At 36.5% G+C, this 24,314-nt stretch overlaps 1 protein-coding gene across 1 annotated transcript; it reads left to right on the forward strand.

Annotated features, from left to right (window-relative positions):
- The first annotated feature begins 1,049 nt into the window (after positions 1-1,049).
- Positions 1,050-24,314, forward strand: LOC149188433 (chaperonin 60 subunit beta 3, chloroplastic-like). Its single transcript, XM_089409955.1, has 4 exons — positions 1,050-1,163; positions 23,414-23,539; positions 23,836-23,973; positions 24,240-24,314. The coding sequence occupies exons 1-4, from the start codon at positions 1,050-1,052 to the stop codon at positions 24,312-24,314; spliced, it is 453 nt and encodes a 150-aa protein (XP_089266081.1).

Genomic DNA, 24,314 nt, shown 5'->3' on the forward strand with positions numbered 1-24,314 from the left:
ACATGGATTAGATTCACTTGAAGGATTGTTGAAAAATGTAGTAATAAATTCTTAATTTGATTTTTCCTTCATTAAATTGAGAAAAAATGAATTTCCACATCAACATACAACTTGGATGCAATTAACTTGTGTGACATGCCTTGTGTCACCTAGTTTACTGAGTAAATTGGAGTTAGAGGAGTTAGAGTTTATTTAAGCATTTTTTATTGCTAATTTGTATTAATCAAAGTCAGTTATCTCAAGTTGTATTCAAGTAAACTAGTTCTAATTGTTGGAGGAACTTGTGGAAGGTTAGTTGTGCAGTGGGACTTCAGTCAAACTCAATGATCATCTAGTTAACTGATCAATCATCCCAAAATAACTAGTGCATGCAAATAATTCGAGTTCCCTAGCTGTGGTGGAGATTCCAAGGCAATGTGAAATCAATTGTAGACTAGTCTTGAGTGTACAAGTGTTGCATGCAATCATATGATCAACCTTGGGAATTGCGCAATCCATTTTGGAAAATTTCCTAAATAGTAGGGGAATAATTTCTCGAGGAATTGCACAATGAAATAAGGGCTCAACAAAAGGCATAAATTGACTAAGTCTGGATCAGAGCTTCTCAATGAGTAGAGAGAGAGGTTATTCACTTGCAGGCTGTGCTAGTTGAGCAAAGAAATTGTAATACATCTATGTTCATCGTATTAATGCAAGAATACATTGGGGTTTTTACCATATTTCTTTCCCCAAGAAAGATACTGTGTGCATGTGTGTTATTTCTTATTGCATGTCTGAAATTTTTGTTCTAAGTTGGGAATTAACTTCCATATTGTAGTAGACTAGTTTTTTGTCTTGTAATTTTGATTAAAACTTCATGAGCAGTTGAACATCTACACCATAATTTCTACATGGTATTAGAGAAGGAATTTCGAAGTTGTTTCTTAGGAGGTTCAAATTTGCAGTTTAGTGTAGCAGGATCTCTTCAGAGTTGAGAAGATGACCTTCAATGGTTGAGGCTAGAGTATGCCTTGGAATGCAACTTTGATTTCATCTCATGGAAGGATCACATGGAGGATGTATTTGATGATAATGGATTTCTAGAATACATCAAGGGAGATGTTGCAAAACCAACGGAATATGATGCCGAAAACCTTGCTCACTGGAAGAAAAATGTAACTAAGGTAAGGAGAATAATATTTGAGGGAGTACGAGACCTATTCGAGGGAGTACGAGACCACATTGTCACCAATATGCATGAGAGATAAAATACTTATGAAATGTGTTAGACACTGACAAATCTATCCCATAATAGTAGTGACCATTGAAAGTTGGAGCTCAAGGATAAAATTTGAAATATCAAGATGTAGAAGAATGACACTATCCTGCAGTATCTTACTAGTTTCACACAAGTTCATTATGAGCTTGCAATAGTTGGTGTTATTGTTTTAGAGGATGACTTGGTAAGCATTTTCCTTTAGGGCCTTCTCAAGCGCTGGCATAACTATGAAGATTCAATGAATGGAAGGGAGAAACTACCGAATTGGGAACACTTGTGGTCTGATTTGGTACATGAGGAAATAAGGTGGAATACCACAGATGGGACCTCATCCAAGGGCGAGGATAAAGAAAACTTTGGATTTGTTTGAAAGGGAAAGAAGAGAAAAGGGAATAAATCTCAAACCAAACCAGAATCTAGTCAAGGGGGAAAGAAGAAAGATCTGTCAAAAATTAAATGCTTCCATTATCATGAATGCAGGCACTATGCCATGAAGTGTCCACACAAAAATGCAAGAAAGAAGACCTTAGGAGGAGGAGCATGTTAAACCTTAGCTTCATAGTTTGAGCTTGACTTTACCCTTATCGTATGCATGTCTAGCACAATGATGGGGAGTGTGTGGTACTTGGACTCAAGTGCATCATTCCACATGACAAGGTGTAAATATTTTTTCAGTGACTTGGAGGACAAAGATCTCTAAATGCACATTAAGCTAGGGGATGAAAAAAGTTACAATGTGACTGGTATTGGTACAGTCACCTTTCAGAGGGAGTCAAGATCCCCTCTCAGGCTCAAGGATGTCATGTTTGTTCTAGGCCTAAAGAAAAATCTCATCTTTGTTACAGTTTTGGAATACCATGGTTGTGAAGTGATATTCATCAAAGGAAAAGTGTTCCTAAGACACATAGCCATGGGACAGGTGAAGCAGATTGGGGTTCATGTGAAGAACATGTATAAGCTATATGTTGAATATTGTGTTGCATTAAGCACTAAGGTGGAGAAAGTGCAGGTCACGATGTCGATGAACTTTGGCACAAAATACTTGGCCATTTGCGTCATGGTAACTCAAATATTATACAACAAATAACCACTGGCCTCCCTAAAGGAGAACTTAAGTAGTAGGATGTATACAAAGGATGTACATTGCGGAAGTACATAAAATCCACATTCCATGATCGGGACAACAGAGCACATGCAGTCCTAGAAAGGATCCACTATCATGTTTATGGACTTTTCTCGACAACCTCCTCTGTCAGACACAAATATTTTGTCATTTTTATTGATGACTTCTCACGGAAGTGTTGGATCTTCTTCATGTGGAAGAAAGATGAGACATTCTCCAAGTTCGTAAGATTCAAGACAATGGTTGAAAAAGAAGCTAGCAAGAAGGTGAAGGCTCTGTTGTAACAGCTTCAACGCCCTCTAAAATTTTAGCCTGCACTTAAATTTTAGAGCCTACTATGGATATTGTGATCGATCGTTCCTTAGTCACTTATTGATAAGTTGATGGTCTCAAGCTCCCCTTTTAAATCTTAAGAGTCATTCATGCTTTTATATTGACATAGAATGTGTCATCTTTGGGCATGGGGATTATCACTTGTCATGCAACGGGAGGTTTCTTTATCTTAAAGGGGAAATATTTATGAGAATGGGTTGTCCTCACCACATAGACATGTTTCACACTCATTTCACACACACTTACACAAGTTTCACCTTTATCCTCCCAAAGTATATCATCGGAGACGTACTTGTCATAAGCTACCACAAAGGTTGTTGCATTAAGCGAAGTATGTGCTATATGTTCTGGATGGTCTATGTTATATCACTAAGTTTTCAAGTGTGTGATCGTAGTAAATTTTTATCACTGTTCACAACAGTTCCATTGATCCCACACTTAGCCAAATTTCAGAGTTTCCTTAGCAACCTAGCCTCATCCAACTTTCGTAAACTACGCACTTCACATATGTAACCCTAAAGATTTTCCCTTTCCTGTTGGAACTGTGCAATGTGCAGAAATCCCAACCTGTCTTAGCATTCAAAAATGTGTAGTGGTTTCCTCCAATCTCCTTCCCTTAGCCAGAACCCATTATCTCCAGATTCTGTGCAGTTTTGTCCCTTGACTACCCAGTCTACCTTGCATCCTGAAACTACATAGATCTGTTTTCCCAGGGCCTCATCCCAAATCAGTGCCTTGCATCCTAAAACTATGTAAATGTGTCCTCCAAGGGCGTCATCTCGCAACAGTCACTGCCCACTGAAACTACACAATTATGTCTCTCAGGGGCCACGAAGAAGGATGACATGATAGATGAATCTCAAGGAGATGAGGAGAAAAATAAGCAGACCAAGGAACCTAAGGTATGATAGAATATCAGTACCGCATGAAGACTCCATCTGATGCATAACCCTTTGGAGGCTAGGTATGGAAAACAAAGCACATCTTTTGAAATACACCTCTTAGTGTAGCTTAAAATATTTCTTATCATTGTTGTATCATTCTATCTTCAATGACATGCATGGTTGCAAGAACTGAAAGTCATTCCATGTGTTTCCTCTACGTGTCTTGCTCCCTTTCACTTGTCTATTACATAGCTTAGAAGATGAAGATTATTACCACTTGTTTATTTAAGCTACGGAGGTTGTGACCAACATGATGTTATGACTAACCAGGCATGATGCAAGGCATCCTAAGTGGGATGAAAGATGTTTTATGATATGTATATAGTCAGTACACTCCTTTGCATTAATCCTTGGTTTGTATCTTGCATGTACCCTCACTGCTTATCATATTTGACTATCTGCTACCAATAGTCTCTTAGCTCTTTCCTAACAAAGCAGGGGAATGAATTTCCTTCAGCTTGATTTTTTCAAGGATCTTCATTGAAGGTATAGAGCTAAGAGAAGGAGATGTGGAATTTCACTATCAAACTCTTGAAAATACTTTGCATGTTTGAATCTATGCAAGTGATTAAGCTTCCACTCAACAACATTGTCAATCTTGGAAGACTCAAGAAAGATCACACCTCTAGATATTATAAAATTCTTATTCACTTCATCATAGAGATGGTATTATTTGGAGGTATGAGTACCCAAATAAGATACATTTGTGACTCCTTGCACTGAGTTTTTTCATATGTTCCTTAGGTATGAAGGCATAACAAGAGGAACCAAAAACCCCAAGATGCCTCATCGAAGGAATGTGGCCATACCACATGTCATAGGGAGTCTTGTTTCTGATAGCATGAGATGGACACCTATTATTTATATAAACAAAACATAGAACCACATCATTCCAAAACCTTATGAACTTAACATCTAAACTATGCCAAGTTCATAGTGAAAGTAATACATTCTAGTGAAATATGTGTTGAAAAATGCAGCAAGAAATTCTAAATTTGATTTTTCCTTGATTAAATTGAAAAAAATCGAATTTCCACATCAACAAACAACTTGAATGTTGTTAACTTGTGTGACATGGCTTGTTTCACCTAGTTTACTCAATAAATTCGAGTTGGAGGAGTTAGAGTTCAGTTTTGCATATGTGACTACTAATTTGTAGCAATAAAGGTCAATTATCTTAGGTTGTTGTCAGTTAAACTAGTTCTAACTTTTGGAGGAACTAACGGACGTTAATTTAAGCAGTGGGACTTCAGTCAAACTCAGTGATCATCTAGTTAACTGATCAATCAACCCAAAATGGTTACGGCATGCAGAGAAGTCGAGTTTCGTAAGATTAGTGGAGATTCCAAGGCATTTTTAATTTCTTGTAGCTCACACAGTTGCAAGAACTTACTATAACCATAGTGGAGAAGGTATCTTGTGTTAGAGCCTAGATTGACCTCAGGATGAAAGGAGGCAATGCTAGGGTAGCCACAAACCACGCTTAACCTGGTAGCTAGCCCTACGATGTCGGTAGAGGGCTCTCTCCTTGTGAATCTCAGTTAAGATGACTGGATCATATATGGATTTGAGGCTAGGTATAGTAGCTCTAGGGTTTTTGAATGATTTATTTGCTTTTGTTGCTGGATCAAATGGAGCAGACAACTTTGGGTCTGGGAAATCAAGTCAGGATACAGGGTGTTCTATGGCGCGAGGTAGGTAGGTGCTTTGTCACTTGAAATTGAGTGAGATGAGAGGTCTAAGGCTGGTGAAGACCTGAGGAGGGCATGCAAAGATCATGTATCCTTATCAAATAGTAGAAAACATAAAAAACTGAATGGTTTCCCAAGGCAGAGCACTGTTAAACAATGAATTTTACCTATCTATCTTGATATCATTCAGCTAGAAGAAATGAATTAGATTGTGGCATACATAAAACATGAGAAAAACTAATAACAAAATAAGGAACTATGCAAAACACCATACCACAAGAATCCCATAAAAATAACTGCAAATCATGGTTTATTTCCTAGCCAAACTGTTGATAAAGGTGTACAATGTAGCTCACAGCATCCAAGAGAGTCCAACCTTTGCTAATGACAGAAAAAATACATAATATAGACATCAAACCACCTATGCTAGCCATCAGGGGTCGAAAGCAAGAGAAAAGGCGTTGTTACAACCATTTCCAAATAGGGAACAGGAATATAGGCAGTGGAACAACTTGCCTCTACAAGCATGGAAATTGATTCACTAACCCCCAAACCACCTCAAATTGATGAATATAACCTATAATATCATTTTACCATTACATACAATGTCATTAATTACATCATGAAAATCATCCATAAGGAGAGTGAGAGTGGATTTTCAAAGAAGACAGGCGAAATTTGGTTTTTCTAGCAAACTGGCCCAATACGCAACGTTGCTTCAGACCCACTTTTGAAGGCCTTCTCCTTGGCCAAATTGAGCCCACAATAGCTCATTTGAAAGGCCTTCCTGTCTTGTTTATGAAACATTTTTACGTTTTTCATTTGGAGGTCATTTTCCCCCTCACAAGTGAAATCTCCCAAGGCTGCTTCTGTGTGTCCAAAAAAGTCATAGAGGTCATTGTTTGGTAGTTTTTTGACCTTTTGGTGACCTAGTTTTGCTCCAAAATTGATTAAATTTTTTGGGTTTTATTCTCTCATCATGTTGAATCCAAATATATAGCCCTTTTCTCTAACAAGTGCTCCAGGGAAAAGCGCAGCGCTAGTGGCGTTGCGCATCTAGGCCAATTTTCTATTTTCAAAATTTCAAAATTTGCAAAAGACAAAAATTCATCAAAACTTGCCCATATTTGTCATAGGACACCACCATTAGCAGATTTTATGGGCTAGTGAGGCTTAAGCCAAGATTTTCAACTTATCTTGCTCCTTTTCGCTCTTTAAGGCCTTCCTCAACCTAGCCTTAAGCTTCCTCATCCTCATGTTGCAGATTTTGTTGTGAGTCATGTAGTGGTAGGCCATGTGGCGAAGCATCTTCTTGTCTTTGTTGGCCTTTTCAAGAAGCCCATAAAGGTGTATATTAACCCTCTCAAGCCAATTTTCCCTATCATTCTTAATCTGTTGTTCAATCGAAGTCAACTTGACATTTTCCTCCTTGGCCCTTTATGATCATGTCTTTGGCAGTCTTTGGATCCTGAGTTTCCAAGTCAATGACATCAACTCCTTGATGAGTGAAGTGTTGTTGTGGCTCTTCATGATCAACAAGGTTAAAGTCTCTTTCCTTCTCATCACTAAGATCCCTCTCTTGCACCTTTTTCTTGCCCTTACTTTTTCCCTTGCTTTGCTGCTCAACCTATACCTGTTTTGCTGAAGAAGAAGCCAAAGTCCTTTCCACACCTTATGGAGATAGCATTTTCCTGTAGGCTGATGATGAAGGCAAGACCCCTTCCACACCTGGAGGAGATAATACTCGCCTAGCAGCTGCAAAAAGTTTCCTAGTACCCCTCTTATATGTCACAAACATTGGCACTCTATCAATCTCCTTGACCTTTTCATGTCTTGAAGGTCCACCTTCTTCATGGTGTACTGATGAAAAGATTTGTGGGCCTTTGAACATCTCATGAGAAATGAAAGTCTCCCATGGCATGTTAAGAAGGTTCAGCTGATGTAGAACAATGATTTTAATCAAAGAGTAATGGTAAATGCTATTCAAGTGCTGGGGTTATGGCTTCCTCTTTACAATATGTGCCATCTTCTCAATGTTTCTGAACATGAAGTAAGGGATATTCATCATCTTTACTCTAGTGAAATGCATGAGAATTCTAATGTGGTAGGCATACAACCGAGAGAACCTACCTTCACAAGTGAAGTACTTGATAATGATTTTCATCAATGGAACAAACATGTCTTCCAAACACATGAAGGGGAATACTCTCTTCATTTTTTCTTTGTATCTAGCTTTGATGTAAGGTTCATAGTACTCCTCATCAATATCCTGATCTTTGTTCCAATTTTCACCCACATCTGGAATACCTGTAGCCTCTGAGATGACAACTGGTGATATGGTGAATGTTATTTCGGCAAGGGATACTTCGTTATTATGCAAATGTGTCAAAAATAGCCTAGCCAACTCATGATGAAATTTGACTCTTTCTATCACCTCACAAAAATCAAAACATGCCTGGTGATTAAGGCAAGAAATGGCAAGTGGATAGGCTTGCAACTCCCTCAAACTAGTGGGCTCCTCTCTGATAATCCTTCCTCCTTTATGAGGCTTCCTTTGTTGTATGTTTCTCTCCCTGGAACTGTTACTAAGGGCGTCTTCAAACTCATACTCACTGTCTCCTTCCATTTCTTTTTGTGGCTGTGAGCACTTATGGACAATGATGGGATAAGGTGGATGAATGAAATGAAGATGAGTATGAAGAGATTTTAAGAAATGAGTAGGGTTTAGGGGGTGTATGAGGGGAATGGGATTCAGGAGATATGTATGAGGGAATGGGGTTTAGTTTAGGGAATAATGGAAAGGAATGGAGAGATGATGAAAACTAGGGTTTCACCCTAGAAGCTAGGGTTTTAGTTTTAGGAACACAAAACACCAATCTTAGCAAACAAACCCTAACACATAAGATAGGAGTGAAGTACTTACTTGTTTAGAGGGAGAAACTAAAGATTTAAGGTGAAATGGCAACTTGGTGAAGTTTTTGGGCTTGGCTGGGCAGGTGCACAACGCCTCCCAGATGCACAACACTCGTGTAAATTAACACTGGGAATGGTTGCCAAGTGTGTAGTGCCTCCCAGTAGCGCAACGCTGATCTCTAATGCGTAGCACTAATTAGAACTTCTCCAAAAATGCAACAACTGCACTCTTTTGATCAATGACACTCAAAAATCTCTTCTTAGCTCTCCTTTAGCACTTTGACTTCAACATTAGCATAATGAAATGATCAATTGAGATATGGCTTTATATAGCTTTTCAACTTTTTGATTGTTGATGGTGAAAACCCACTTTTATAATGTCTATTTGTTTTTTCAAATACTCTGTTTTTTATGCTTGGTATTTTTGCTTTGATAGGTGCATTGATGCTCAAATTCTTTGAATTTTTGTAGTGGCAACACTTTGGCAACATCACCAGATTTCTAGGAGGAGCATGGAACCATTTATTACATATCATAACAATAAAATTACATCAAATTTAAATATGAAATACAAATTCTCTGTTTTGTGAGAAATTTATTAAGCTTACAAATTAACAAATTAGGACTTTTCTGATCATTATTATCATCCTCATGTGTCTGCTAACCATTATTAGCAATAATCACTAAATTTTGACCATGCTTAAAACCCTAAGACCTAATGGGACTAAAAATTTATGTAATTGATGAAATGAACTGAAAATGAGCATCAACCATTGACTGAAAGGTATGAAAGAAGGTCAGCAAGTACATATCATGAGGGAAAAACTGAAATAAACCCTACCATCAGTAGATCCATGACCTAATGGAATGAAAGTGGTCTGAATGGGACTCCTAGTATGAAATGAAAAGAGTAAATTTTGATCACTGATGGCAGTGTTAAGACATTGACACTAATAGCTTGAGTAGGAGCTTCTTGCGAAATTGGATAGGGAATGATTGTTGGTAGCATTAATAGCCTACCAAAAATTTGTTTGGGAGGTCTGTAATAGTTCCTTGCATGCATGTCCTCACTAAATATGTTTTGGGATGTCTGTACTAGTTCCTTGCAAATTTCTATTTGTCAAGGTTTAACTACTTATGATCTTAGGTGCTCACAATAGTTCGACAATTTATGGCACTCTCCAAATCACCAATCATTAAAGGATCCAACAAAATGACTTGAGAGGAAGATGAGAGGGGCACACTCTTATTGGAACTAGCCTAGAACTAGTGGAATTGGCTGGTTCCATTGGTTTTAGATCTGTAGTAGCCTAATTTGGTGGTTCATATTGGCTAAGGTTGGTCTTGTATTGAACTGATCTTGAAACACCAAAGTGACTAGTTCTCTACTAAACTAACCAATTCTGAAGAATGTAGTGCAACATAGCTAATGACCACCAAATATTAATTTTTTAATAAAAAATACTTAAAAGGAAAAAAATATCTTAACCCTAGGGCCCTACAAAACCTAACCTTTGTAATTAATGTTAATACTTCATTTTTAAAGTTAAAGTAAAAGTTGACATTCTCCTTATCTTTCCTTTTTGAAAAGGAAAGATAAGGATAATGTCAACTTTTACTTAAATTTTTAATATTAACATTAATTGTTTCAGGTTGTTTCAGAGTGGTTCCAACTTCATTCAATTTTGAGAAAGTCAAATTTTAGATCCCATTCAAAACTTAGTGGTGACTGTTTGAATCGCTTCTTTGTAATGAGTCCTAGACTTTGACTTCCAATTTTTCATGTGCATTTATTGCATAATCATATTCCTCGTGAGACTTTGCAGCAAAATTTGATATTTAATCCATTGCAAGCACTTGACCTAGCTTAGGGAACCTTCAGCTACCCCTCCCAAGTTTCTCCTCAACATTGAAATTTTCTTTGGAAGAAGGCATGCATTTTATCCATTAGAGTTCATTTTTTCCATTGTGATAGTCCAACAACACCCTTGCCAGCGCATGCTTGACAATCCATCTCATCTTTACTGCTACCTTATAAACACTCATAAATCTTGTGTCTCCAATCTAAAAGAGAAAGAACCAGAAAGTGCCTTCTGGGCCCTCTTCTCAACCCACAATATGTTTATCTTCTCTCTTGTGCTTACACTCTAGTCTTCTCGCAACTTCAAAATGGAAAATCTTAAACACAGTCTCATGATGTGCATTCTGGGAGGCATAATTCACCATTGCTTTGCATCGAATTACTCCTCTACATGTGGTTGCTCCAAAACCTCCTAAAGCTTTGCATGACACTCCTCCTTAGGAGCTATAATCTCCTCCTATGGTGGGATACTCAACTCTCACTCTAGAGAGCATCTCATAGCCTTCTCCTCATCAAATTTGACATCTCTCATCATTACTATGACCCGAGTGACGAAAAATACACCCTATAGTTATTTGGTGTCTTTATGTATCCTACAAAGAGTCCCATCTCAGTTGCAGGCTCAAGTTTCTTCCTGCTATCCTTGGAGATGTGACAATACACAGTAGCTCCAAAACTTCTGAAATGAGATACAGTTGGCTTCCTCCCATAGAAATCTTCGGGTGTGATCATTCCAAGTATTCTATGAGGACTCTAGTTTTGAAAATAAACTTTTTCTTTCCATGCTTATTCCCATAGGTGTAATGACAAACCCTGATCATGCAACATGGCTCTTGCTACTCCCACTATTCTTTTGTTCTTCCTTTCAACCACCCCATTTTGTTGTGGGTTATGGAGTGTTATCAGTTCTCTTCTAATACCCTCTTTAGCACAAAAGTCCTTAAAGGTGTTAGATACATATTCTCCTCCATTATCACTTCTCAGGGCTTTCAATTTCTGACCAATGTCCTTTTAAACCAATGCTTTGAATTAAACAAATTTTGAGAAAAATTGATCCTTCTTCCGCATGAAGAATATCCAACATTTTCTTGAAAAGTCATCAAAAAAAATAATATAATACTTCTATTTTGTTATAGAGATTGTAGAAAATGGTCCACATACATTAGAGTGGATTCACTCCAAGATTACTCCAGCTTTGTTATCTTGGCCCTGGAAGGTATATTTGACATATTTCCCGAATGTGCATCCCTTGCAGACATCATGTTGGTCAAGGTTGCATTTCGAGAGACCAGTGGTAATATGTTGCATGATTTTTAAGGCCCCATGGTGTAAGTGTCCCATGTGTCTGTGCCAGAGTTCTCCAACATCCCAACTTTGCACTTCTCCTACCTTGCTATTTAGTGTAGCATAAGCTTCAACCTCAAGTTTGTATAGGTTATTCACATAAACTGCAACCTATTTCACTTGCCCAGTATCTACATGTCTCAAAAAGGATTTCCCCTTAGTGAAAACAACATCATAGCCATGTTCCTCCAATACAACTATAGCGAGAGCAAGTTCCTCTTCATCCCATGTACATACATACCATCTTTTAGATGAAGATGGGAGTTGACTCCATCTTAAAGGTTATGATACCAATTCCTTTGGTATTGTACCACCCATCATCCCCAATTTCTATGTGCATCTGGAGATCCTTCTCCTCTAGGCTACTAAAGAATTCTTTACATCATGTCATATGGAACGAGGCATCTGAATATAGATACCATGCACTCCCCATTATAGTGGTGTCCATACATGCAATCAGGGTGAAGCCTAATTCGAATTGTGAGGCAAGTGCTTCACCTCTTTCTCCTCTTGAAGGCTTCTTCTTATACTTCTTGTGCAAACAATTTCTTTCATAGTGCCCAAATTCATGGTAGTGAAAACATTTTATCTTTCTCAAGTCCTTCTTCTTGCCATTGTTTTGACTAGTCTCTAGTTTTCTTTGGGCCTTCTTTCCCTTGCCCTTATTTCCATTTCCAACCAAGGAAAAATTATCTTCCCCTTCAAATTTGGATGTTATTCCATCTCTAGTATTCCATTGAATTTCTTCCTACACCAAATTGGACCGAAGTCTCTCTCAATTTGGTAATTTTTCCATTCCATTTACAGAGTGCCAATAGCTATGTCTGAAATTTGGAATCCCTAGGAGGGCTAGGATCACTAGTTCTCTAGAGGGAATATTTTCTCCAACTCCTCCAATCTCATCTCGAAACTGAATGAACCTGGAGAGTAATGTGAAATTATTTCTCTTTTTTGCAATCAAATGTTTATGAGCTTGTCCCTCAATGCCAAACCTATTGGTGTTTTAGGATTCAAAGTAACTTTTCCTTCCCCTAATTCAATTCTAGTACTTGTAATTCAATTCTAACACTTGTAATTTTTTAGATAACACTTGTTATAACATAGTTTCAGATAACACTTTTTGCAGAATATGTTCATTTCAATGCAAAAAGTATGCAAAGAAACAAGATTGAAATTAGTGAGTTCCATGAAGTTTCTTTCCTTCCCATGACCTTCAAGCCCACCTGACTAAATTTGTGACCCAACCAACTAGGAACAACCTTTCCGACATCCTAGCCCTAGGGAACCTCCACAAATTCCCTAACCCTCTGTGCCAAAGCCCTAATTTCCACCCATAATGTTTTCAAACCATGTGCTCAAATCATCAAGTTCCTATCACCTCTCTTAGCCTCCTTAGAGAACCCTTAGTATCCAAACTCTTTCAACTTTATTCCTCTCCTCTCTCCCCAAAACTTCAACAAACCCAAATATCACAAAATGACGAGAGTTCCTTCTTGCCATCCTCTCCTTCCAAGACTTATTCCCTCTTATTCTTGAAAATATTTATTACCCATTAATGGTTCACCTACCCATTCTTTAAGTCCCATAACTGACATTCTCTCTCATCCCCCCACCCACCAAATTATAAGAATTAATACATGATAACTAATCAAACAATTTTAGTTATTTGATCAAAGTTAAAGAGTCATGAGAGGGCCAAAATTAATTTAATATTAAACTATTCATAAATTTATACTTAAAATCATAATCAAGCTTAATCAAGCTTAACGCTAATCATAAGCTTAATCATTAATCAATTATCTAGCATAATAGATCATAGAATACTAGCGTATCCATGTGAGTTATGGGTATGTAGATAACATACACATACCTTGTACATATAGTATTAATACCAACAAGAAAGTACCAAGCAATCAATCTTCTAGTAGGTAGGATAATAACTAATCATTACAGAAAATGGTTGGGGAGTGGATGTTACAAATGGCTCCATTATATTTTATCATATATATATCTTATATATAATTAATATTTGGATATTACTTAGTAGATGAACTATTGTTCATTTCATTTTTCATTTTTATTTTCCCTCACTAACCAATGTATTAAAAGTGCTAAGGGAGGCTAGTGGTACATATTTTTTTTCCCTCTCAAGTCTTTCTATTTATTTGCTTGTTGCATGAGCACACCCGTAAGCCATAGGGGCTTCACTTTATTAATTATCATGTTCATTCATAAAGGGGGTTTTAAAATTGTGAAAAATATAGCCAATATATTATAGATATTGGGGGTGGGGATTTTGGGTAGAGGGTTATAGGTTTTGGAGGTATTAAAATAAGTATTTGGTAAAACTAGGGGATGTCTACTAAAATAGGCATGAAGTAGTATTGACTATTTAGTAATAGAAAGAAAAGGGTATTCTAAATCGTGAACACATTGATGGTTTTTTATCTCACCACTTGAAAGGATGTTACGAGTTCAAAGAACCACACGAGGGAGAAGATTATACACTAGCAGTACTTTTTTGCAATGTTTCAAATCAGATGTGAATGGAGAGGACTTTGCAAAGGTTTTTTGCAAGGGTCAAGGGTTTCTAGGCTTTGATAGTTTATCAAAATGGTGACATGAGGAGGAGTTATCCAATGCAATGTGATCAGAGGATGTGGATTCAATTGTAGGTTTGGACATGGTGAAGATGCTAAAGGTTGCAAGGTTCGCTCTGGTAGCTGGAAAGGACAATGACAGTTGTTCTTCACCGAGGAAGAGTAGATTAGACTCCTCTTCTTTGGCGAGAGGTATACACATCAAGGGGGAGCTAGAAAATGTATTTGTGCCTTTCGACACCATCGTCGATGACATTTTATCATGAATGGGTTGTCGTGTTGGTTAGATGGTGTTGGGGCATAATATGATGGAGACAATCAAGAAATCTACTTTCACTATGGAAAAGGAGCAAACAAGAAGTTAATTTTTTTTGTAAGGAAATTTTGAATACATTATCACATTAGTTTAGTGGTTCTCATTTATTAATATGCTCATGGTGGTTCATACTTTCTAAGCTAAATGCTATGACTCTTCATAGGATATTATTAGAGATACCAGAGGAGAGACCTTTTTGGCTCAAGGGTTAAGGAAGGATTTTTACTTCAATATCAAACCAACAACCATATCCTCAACATTTGCACCATCATGGAGGAGGGGAGACATTGCTCTTCAAAAGTCTTCTTCTACATTATAGGCTTTTCAAAGTTGTTTGATGTTATCTTGAACGAGGCATTGTTCCATGGATGAAATTGGGATTACAAAGATTTAGTTTACTATTATTATATGTCTATTAGTTTCTCTAGGAATTTTTTCTTCTTCCTTGTCCCATTTAAAGCGGGCAAGTCTGCACTTTAAAATGCCTCGATATTGTTTTGCATTTACCCAAATCCACTTCCTTGTTTTGTTTGCTGAGGCAATTTTGACTTGGCCCAAATGATTTGTTTCCACAAAATCTGAGATTTCCTTGCCATTTTTAACATTTAATATTGATTTGTTTTCCATTTTGGGAGGAGGGCACTCACTAAATATCCTCAATGAAAATAATGCATGAACCTTGATGAAGCGCTAAAAGAACAGTCTCATTTATCTGGGTGTTAAATGACTAAACCCCTCATTCACCCGTAAAAATAGTCGAACTTTTCTTCAAAAAAAAACAAAATACCACTCAATACTAAACTACCCACATAAATGGTGTTGAGATTTAATAAAATTTACTCCAAGTCTAAGTGTTAGGCCCCTATACTACTAGTGTAACCCCTTATTGTTATTAGTATAACCCACTTATTATATTGATGTACCCATGTAGTGCCCATATTGTTACTATTATGCAACATAGAAGCCCACCATTGTTACTGTTGTGCCCTACAATATTACTGTTATGTAGGCTTTGATTGTATTGGGACCACTTAGACTCCTATATATAGAAAGGAGGTATTTTCATTTGTATCATCCAAGAATTGTTCATTTATGTAATGTAAAGGAGGTTTCCCCCTCGAAGAGGCTGAATTCTAAGGCGTGGATTTATCTTTTCTATCTTTTCTTGAGCTGGTTTCATAACATTTGGTATCAGAGCTTTGGATTCTAGGGTTTCGCTGCTCCAAACAGGTCATCGTGGAATTTTCGCTATAACTTTTTTTCTGTGATGTTTCAGAAGTCACAAAAAAAACCCATTTGAGAAGAATTGGCGTCAAACCTGGGGTCCGAATTTCAGATCTTTTCGCACGACATTGTCGGAGATATGATCTGCGGAAGTTGGTCCTTTTGCAGACTCTTGAATTACACTAAAAACAGGTGACCTGGGGAAAATCGTCATAACTTTCTTTCTGAGCATCGGATGTAAATTTCATAAGAAGGTACAGAAAGAGGACGGACTGTAGTTTTGGTTTATATATTTTTCAGAGTCAAAGGTTGAAACAGTGACACGTGGCACTTCATACAAGTTCGCTCTACTGAACTAGTCTATAATCAGGTCACTGCAGGAGATTGTGCATAACTTTTTCTTGGAGAATTCAATTGGGATCAGACTTGTGGCATTAGAAAGAGGACACAGAGGGCTACTACAGGTCACAAGTTCAGAACTTAAAGATCCGAAAGTGCAGAGTTACAGTCGTTTCGAGGTAGAGCTCCTAAAATCAAGAAAAAGCAAGATGAGGAAGTTTGATGGCAAGGATCCGGTAAATTGGATACTTCAGATGGAGCAATATTTTGATATACATGGTGTACAACTGTTACAAAAGGTATGTATTGCATCTTCATATTTAGAACCAGATCAATTTTTATGGTACAAAGGGCTTTGTTCTCGTAAAAAACTTGTTACGTGGTCAATTTTCACAGAGGAAATGATAGCACATTATGAGGATATAAAGAGCAACACCTTCTTTAGAGCAACACCACAACAATTGGAAAGAGTAAAAGGGCTTTGTGACATAATGGAAAGAAAAATTATGGAAACCAGGAAGCATACCCCTCACAACTATAAAGATGGAAGTGTTGTTTCTCCCAGCCTTCCACAACCTACAAGGGTTACACCACAACAATTGGAAGAAAAAAGAGAAAAAGGGCTTTGTTACAATTGTGATAGCAAATGCACTAAAGGTCATAGGTGTGCTGAGAAGAAATTATTTTACATAGAATATGAAGAGGAGGAAGAAAAGGATCAAGAAACATCAAAAGAAGAGGATATACGTCAGGACACCACCCCAGAGAAAGAAGAAATGAATCAGACCATATCTTGTAAAGCATTGGCAAGAATTACCACTCCTCAAACTCTCAAGATAGAAGGACATATCAAGAAGAAAAAGGTGCAAGAAGTGAAAAATCACATCGAGAAAGAAGAAATGAATCCAACCATATCTTGTAATTCAATGGATGAAATTACCACTCCTCAAACTATCAAGATAGAAGGACACATCAAGAAGAAAAATGTTCAAGAAGTGAAAGATCATATCGAGCATCAACAGCAAGTTCTCCAACTTTTAAAGGATAACGCCACTTCGGTGCAAAATCAAATGAAACAACAGGTAGATCAACATCGTAGTGAAAAATGTTTTGATGTGAGTGATTGGGTATTTTTACTGCTACATCTCAAGCAAGCTATTTATGAGAAGGAAATGTTGGCAATACTACATGCACTTAAAAAATGGCGACCTTACCGAATGGGAAGACGCTTCAAGGATGAGGATGTGGAAGCATTGTTTTGTGCTATTTATATTATCCAACCAAATTGGATAAACGAAGCAACGGATGAATGGAAGAAGAACGAAGAAGTATGGCCACTTATTCAAAAGTTTCAAAAGATCCCAATTCAAGCAATATTGCCAGAAATTGAAGAGGAAGGAAAAATCATATTGGAACCTGGAGCAGTCACAGAAACAAGAACCCGACAAATACGAAATCGATCAATTTCAGAGTATCTCATCAAGTGGAAGAACTTACCCGCTGAATATTCCACATGGGAGGACAAGAATTTTATATAGAAGCATCAAGAACTACTCAAGCGTTGAGGACAACGCTTTTTGAAGGAGAGGGGCATGTTAGGCCCCTATACTACTAGTGTAACCCCTTATTGTTATTAGTATAACCCACTTATTATATTGATGTACCCATGTAGTGCCCATATTGTTACTATTATGCAACATAGAAGCCCACCATTGTTACTGTTGTGCCCTACAATATTACTGTTATGTAGGCTTTGATTGTATTGGGACCACTTAGACTCCTATATATAGAAAGGAGGTATTTTCATTTGTATCATCCAAGAATTGTTCATTTATGTAATGTAAAGGAGGTTTCCCCCTCGAAGAGGCTGAATTCTAAGGCGTGGATTTATCTTTTCTATCTTTTCTTGAGCTGGTTTCATAACACTAAGTTTTTGATTCCTTATCGAGTCGGAAAAACCACTGGCAGTATCGAGTTGGTAAAATAAAGTAGGATCCCTTATCCAAAATCCTAGCGTAGTGCCCTGAATCCCTAATGTGACTGATACTTTGATTAATTGAGCTGATATATCGATCCTTTGTCTCATGGTTTGCTGTGACAACTCAATTTATTGATTGAGGTGATCTAATCTCAGGGTTAACTGTGGCAGCCGAATTTGAATCCATGTTCCATTTTCCGTTTGTAGAAACTGAAACAATTAAGAGAACATGGACAATTCTTCATGTTCTTCCACTCCAACATAATTATATTATCCAAAATTATAAAACATATAAATTTATATAAAATATGTATCAATTTATACGAGGAAAATCTGCTTGAAAGGATCACAACCTATGAGCTCGACCATGAAGTCTAATCCCAATAATGTCAAGATAATTAAACATGTGACCTCTTAAAAGAAAAAGTGTTTTATTGATGACAACTCAACCAACTAGGATAACCCTTAAGACTATGTATTTTTGCCATTCACTTTGAAATTTGAAAAAAAAAAATTTAAATTTATAAAATTACTAGCATTATAAATGAAATATTTATATCTAACTCATTTTTGTGTTAAAATAAAGCTTTTATTAACTTAAAATTAAAAAAACCATATTACCAAACTCCACCAACAACTAGAAAAGACATGCAAACAAAAAAATATCAGAATTAATAAGTACTCAAGGTGTAAAGAAAAGTAATAAATGTAAAAATCACACTCATACATGATAGAACACATTTCACATAATATCAATGAATTTTATGGTTAAAGACTTCCATTAGCGTAATATTTAGCGTAGGTTCTAGACAGAGCCACATTCCACTGAGGGAGACTTATGCTGCCCATCCTACCTTATCTTTTCAGTTTCAACAACAAATATCTTTCTTCTGGAGCATTCCGCACACTCCAATAGCGAGCACACTTCGGAGGGATAGAATCCCATTACCTCGGTTCAAGGTAAGAATTCTTTGAATCACAATCATCATCCACTTCCTTGTCGGAGCTTGATTCAACAATGTTGCTGGAAGTTGTTCAAAGAAGAAATTTTAAAGCATTTATGCTTGTATTGTGAAAGTTTATTTCTTTTCATGATTGACATGATTTTCTCCGGCTCGTTGTGAATGCAATTTTACAAGCTCTAGGTTTTTTAGTGGGGGTTTATGGTTTTGGTGCTAAGTTTGGAGAATAATGTTTATATCTTGTAGATCGTTATGAACACCTTTGATTTGGCTGTAGTCAAAGGTTTGGCAACTTAGTTAAGGTTTGCTGGCTTGTTTTCTTTGTGAGATTTTGTTGGATGAAAATGTTTTACTCTCGATATGTTTAAGATCGAGTTTATTTAGCTATGCTTATCCAGTTTCATTTGGATTTTTCATTGAAATCAAGGAAATGGAGGCTTAGTGGTAGTGAAGGGAAATATGCAACCAGGAAGAAAGAGAAAATAGGGTTTATTTTATTTTTGCTCGAACCTCTTTTTGTTGTTGATCTCATTTCCTTATCGGTAAGGATGATGTAGGTGCTTGTGACAACACTATTTGAGACAGACCAACGGGGTTGTGGTTTAGGGATGATGACGTTCCCATTCCAGGCTACCCCAAGGATTCACTTCTCCCGGAGATGCGAATTAGTTGTTAGGGCCAATGCTAAGGTGCAAATTTTAGTTGGTTTTGATGAAAGAGCACCCCCTAGTCTGACAAGTCAGCCAAATGGAATTCATTTGTTGTCAAGTAACTTAAATTTTGTCCATGGTCAGTTTTTTAACTGACCTATGAGTCTTTTTTACCCCATCCAGTCCCTGATATTTTTGGGCCAGCTGTAATGCTTTTTTACCTAAATACATACTTCAAACAAAATAGTATACAATAGGCACTGCTAGTGCAATTGTGGTTGTATACAGTAGTCACCACTAGTGTGATTGCTATAGTATATAGGCACCACTAGACTTTATGCAATCCCAAATTCTTTTTTGAGGAAGTTCTTCCCAAATAAAAATAAAAGGATATAGTAAGCACTATTACGTGTTATTATGATAGTATACAATTAGATAGTTTAAATGTACCAGTATATAACATGCTTCATTAGTCGTGATTACATCTGTATTTAGTGGCTGATAATAGGTGCCCAGGAACTAGAATCCATTGGTAGTTACCATGGACAATCACGATTACCCCTTGAGCACAAGAGATCTAAAAATAATACTTGGTTATTACTTACTGGAGGGATGCCATTGTCATTGGAAGGATGGCACTTGAGGCCTTTGGCAAGTTCTTCACTTTTCCATTGGACTTCAAGGTCATGTCTTCCCCATTGCATGATTATTAGAATTTGTTGAACTACACCCAAAATGATATGTAAGAGTGGAATTGCAAGTTTTTATTAAAATGATACACATATAAGTACATGGTTCATGACCGTCAAATTCATCTTCCACATCTCATCTTTATGCATCTCTCTTTTATAGATTTGAAAGAAAACACATTCACATGGGAAAGGAAACAAAAATTGTAGTAAACTGACACTAAAGTAAACACATTCACATAGGAAAGGAAACACAAATGTAGTAAACTGGCACAGGAATCTCTAAATACACAACTCAAGAACTCAGATCTTGGCAAAGTTTTGATTAAAATAAAAATTCTTTGTACAATCAAAATACAATGGTCGAGTCTCCAATTCCGAACCCTTCTTACATTACAAAACTTTTAATATATAGGCCAATAATATTAACCAACTGTAACTAATTTATAGTATAAAAAATCAATTAATATTTCTAAAAATAACCCAAATTTGGAAAATATTGCAAGGTGTTTCGAGTAGTTGCCAAGAAATGCTAGATGTGAATTCTAAAACTGCTGGATTTGATCCCTTTAAATCTCGGATTAATCTTTGACTTGATTTTTCTCCTTGAAAACTGGATCTCTGCTACTAGGTGTCTTTTTGACCTATGATTCATCCTCTTGAAATATGGAACTGTTGATTTCATGCCTTAAAGCACTGGATTGATGCCACTAAATTTGGATCTGATTTTTAATTGTTGTTTCCTTTCTTTCAAAACCTCTTCTAGTTGTTATTAATCTCTTATTATTTGACTACTCTTCGATTTATCTTTGAGATACTCAAATTTAATTCTTGAATATCTACAATAGCCCCAAATTGGTTGATCCATGCTTTAGAATACTCTGCCACCTCATTCAATCTGAAATGATCACATAACATGTGTATAGAGTAGATAGAGCACAATAATGCTTCATTGTCATCACCTATTAATGCAACAAAAGGAGGAAAAATATCACTCATTTATTGGTAGTCTCCAATGTTCGAATCATATAGAACATAAGTCTCAAGGATGGTGACTAATTTTGCATAATGATGCTTATGAGATGTTTATAGGTGTTCATCATTAATAGTAACCGCAAACTTTTCTGGAATGAGATTATATTCCTCCATAGATTCACTACCTAAGAAGTCTTCTCTTTCTCTATTCCCATCATTATATCCTGACTTCCTCTGTTCCCATCATTATTCTTTTCCACTTCTTCTGAGCAGATTATCTGTAGTTCATTATGTAAACCATTATGATAGCAGTACATGAAACATCATCGATTTTTTCTAAGAATCCCTCGCGTTGGATACAGGTTGCTTGAAATCTCCAAATTATAGTTTGAAAACATGACTAGTAGTGACAGCCATAATAAAAATCTATCATCACCACAGTCAAGTGAAATTCTAAATAGTAGAAGAGAACTTAATTTCTTCAGGTTCCATCCTCCAAAAGCATAACATGGGAATGAACTTTACAATCTTGTTGACTTTAATTTTCTCACGTGTTAAACAATTGAAATGTTTTTCCCATTTAATGGTAATGGTTTTTAGAAGAAAATGATCATGTTGTCTCAAAATGATTTGATAGTAGGATATACCCTCAAAACTGAGAGTGTCCTTAATAAAGTATAGACTAGCTATGACCAGGGTGTTTGAAAAAGATTGCTATAACTGACAACTTTTCCATTTGTTTTTGTTGTACATTTGTCCATTGTGTACCATCCTATCCAAATGAATTGAAAAATACAAATTGAAACACCTAATACAAATTCCCTTGAAAAGAAATCCTTTAGCTCCGAGATGGTCTCTATTTGATGTTTTTTTGTTTATAGTTAGGATCCTCTAGGATCACTAAACAATCCAATTCAGATGTCCATGAATGCAGAAATTTATTCCTATGGCATAAACAATGCTCCAGTGTCATAGTATTATTGTTAATAAAAAATTTCGATTAATATCAACAACGACTTTTGGTGACATAGAAACTAGGACCTTATGGGTGCAATTTGTCAACAATTATCATTGATGTAGATGCTCTTTTCCAATGCTTTTTGACACTGGGATATTTGCATAACCATCAGTTCACACTTAGATGTTTTAATAAAAATAGAAAAAATTAAATATGGGGATTTTCTGAAAATTATGCTTCAAAGAGCCATTCGAATCTTCCAAACCATGACACCTGTTAAAAAATGAAAGAGGTTACTATAAATCAACATGTTCCCAAAAAACCCACATTTTATTTTTTCAAAATTCATCACCACCTTCTCGTAAATTTCTCCCAAAGTTATTGTCTTTTATGGAAAAAAGTCTTAAAAACAGTTTTGTCAATATGGGCAGCTTTGCCTTAAACATTTGTCGTGCAGCTGGGTGAATTCCAAGCGTTCCAGAAGCATGTTGGGTCATCTAGGAACACAACCTAGGTTCTTAAATTTCCATGTGAATGCCTGAAATATCCAAACTAAAAGAACTACCAAATCAAAAGGCAACACTCACTGTAGAAAAACCATCAAATTAGTGAGGGATCAAGAAAAAACTTGTATGTGCTAACAGATCCTTCAATATCTGGTAATTGCATATAAAGTATTGTTTACGCACAATAGTGGTGAATTAAATCTAGATCCAATTGTATAGCTAAAATGAATTAAATATAGATGGAATTCATGTTTGTGAGATAGCTAATATGAAGATATTGTAATTCTCTATTCAGAATAAGGGAAGATGGAATATGCTATAGGTATTATGACAACAATTGCCACTCTGCCTCATTAGGTAACATTGGAAAGGAGAGGTAGTTGGGTATCGTATATGACAAAAATGTCAGGCAATTGTCTTCTCTTGTTACTTTTTCACCCATATCCTCTAATCGTTTAAGCAGAATGCAGACCACGAGATTAAGTAGCAGAGACAAGGTAGTCAATCCAAGATCTATGGCAAAGGAGTTGTAATTCAACCAAGATGAGTCTGTGACAAAAAATTTGTAGGTCAGAGAAAAAAGGTCCATCTAAAGGAAGATTCTTTTCACATAAAACTTTACTGTGGTAGATCTTTCCTTGTCCATATACCTTTGATGTTAATGTGTGGTTTGTATGTAGGTTTGGTATGACATATATTCCAACATTTTGTTGTGCACCTACTAAAAATATTTTCAAATTGTCTTGCAGGTAAGTGTCAACAAGCTTGTTGATATTGTCGGAGTCACCCTTGGACCGAAGGGAAAAAACGTTGTTTTGGAGAGAAAGCATGGTTCTCCGAAGATTGTCAATGATGGTGTGACAGTAGCTAAGGAGGTATATTGTAGATGTGGGTTGTAATTTTTTATGTTCTATATTAGTTTTCCTTGCCTAAATGTCTTACTGTCTTAGACTTAGAAGGAAAAATTCTCATAGGTCATAGACAACATAGTTATCTATTGAGGATGTACCTAGTCTATGGAGTAGACACAGTAGAGTAATGAATGACGCTTTAAATAGTTGAAAAAAATACTTGTGTGCTAGATGTTGATGAGTCAAGTTAAATTTTTATTTCCAGTCTAGTTAATCCAGTCTAGTTAATGCATTTAAATGTTGCACCCTACTTCTGACAGGTTGCATTAGAGGACTCGGTTGAAAATATTGGGGCCAAGCTGGTAAGACAGGCTGCAGCAAAGACCAATGATTTAGTAGGTGATGGAACAACCACATATGTTGTACTTGTGCCAGGTTTAATATCTGAAGGTGTAAAGGTAATTTATTTGTCCCTATTACTAGCTTAAGTATTTATTCATTTTTATAGGCCCTTTTGGTGGTTGTTGTTTAGTTATTTATTTTGTGAATTTTCAAGGCTTCATGAGGATCAAGATATTATTTGAGTGGAAAAATAGCCTTGTTGAAGATGAATTGTGATTGTGTTATCAATTGGTATGACCTAGTTAGGAAAACCCTAACAGATAAATCTAGCTTGTATTTTTAAAGATTTGTGAATAAGAATCTGAATCATAAGCCTGTTTAGGTTGTTGCAGCGGAAGCAAATCCTATTCAAATTGCAAGGGGCATTGACAAGATAGTAAAGGCTCTCTTTTTTTAA

The sequence above is a fragment of the Pinus tabuliformis genome, chromosome 3_1, assembly GCF_031772625.1.
Source record: "Pinus tabuliformis cultivar Carrire ecotype Pingquan chromosome 3_1, CPIR1, whole genome shotgun sequence".
NCBI classification, from domain to species: domain Eukaryota; kingdom Viridiplantae; phylum Streptophyta; class Pinopsida; order Pinales; family Pinaceae; genus Pinus; species Pinus tabuliformis.

Excerpts from the sequence above, each read along its gene's own strand:
- LOC149188433 (XM_089409955.1), top strand. The coding sequence starts at position 1,050 with ATGGAGGATGTATTTGATGATAATGGATTTCTAGAATACATCAAGGGA. Across the intron at positions 1,164-23,413 it reads GGAAGAAAAATGTAACTAAG|GTAAGTGTCAACAAGCTTGT; the intron begins GTAAGGAGAATA and ends ATTGTCTTGCAG. Across the intron at positions 23,540-23,835 it reads GTGTGACAGTAGCTAAGGAG|GTTGCATTAGAGGACTCGGT; the intron begins GTATATTGTAGA and ends TACTTCTGACAG.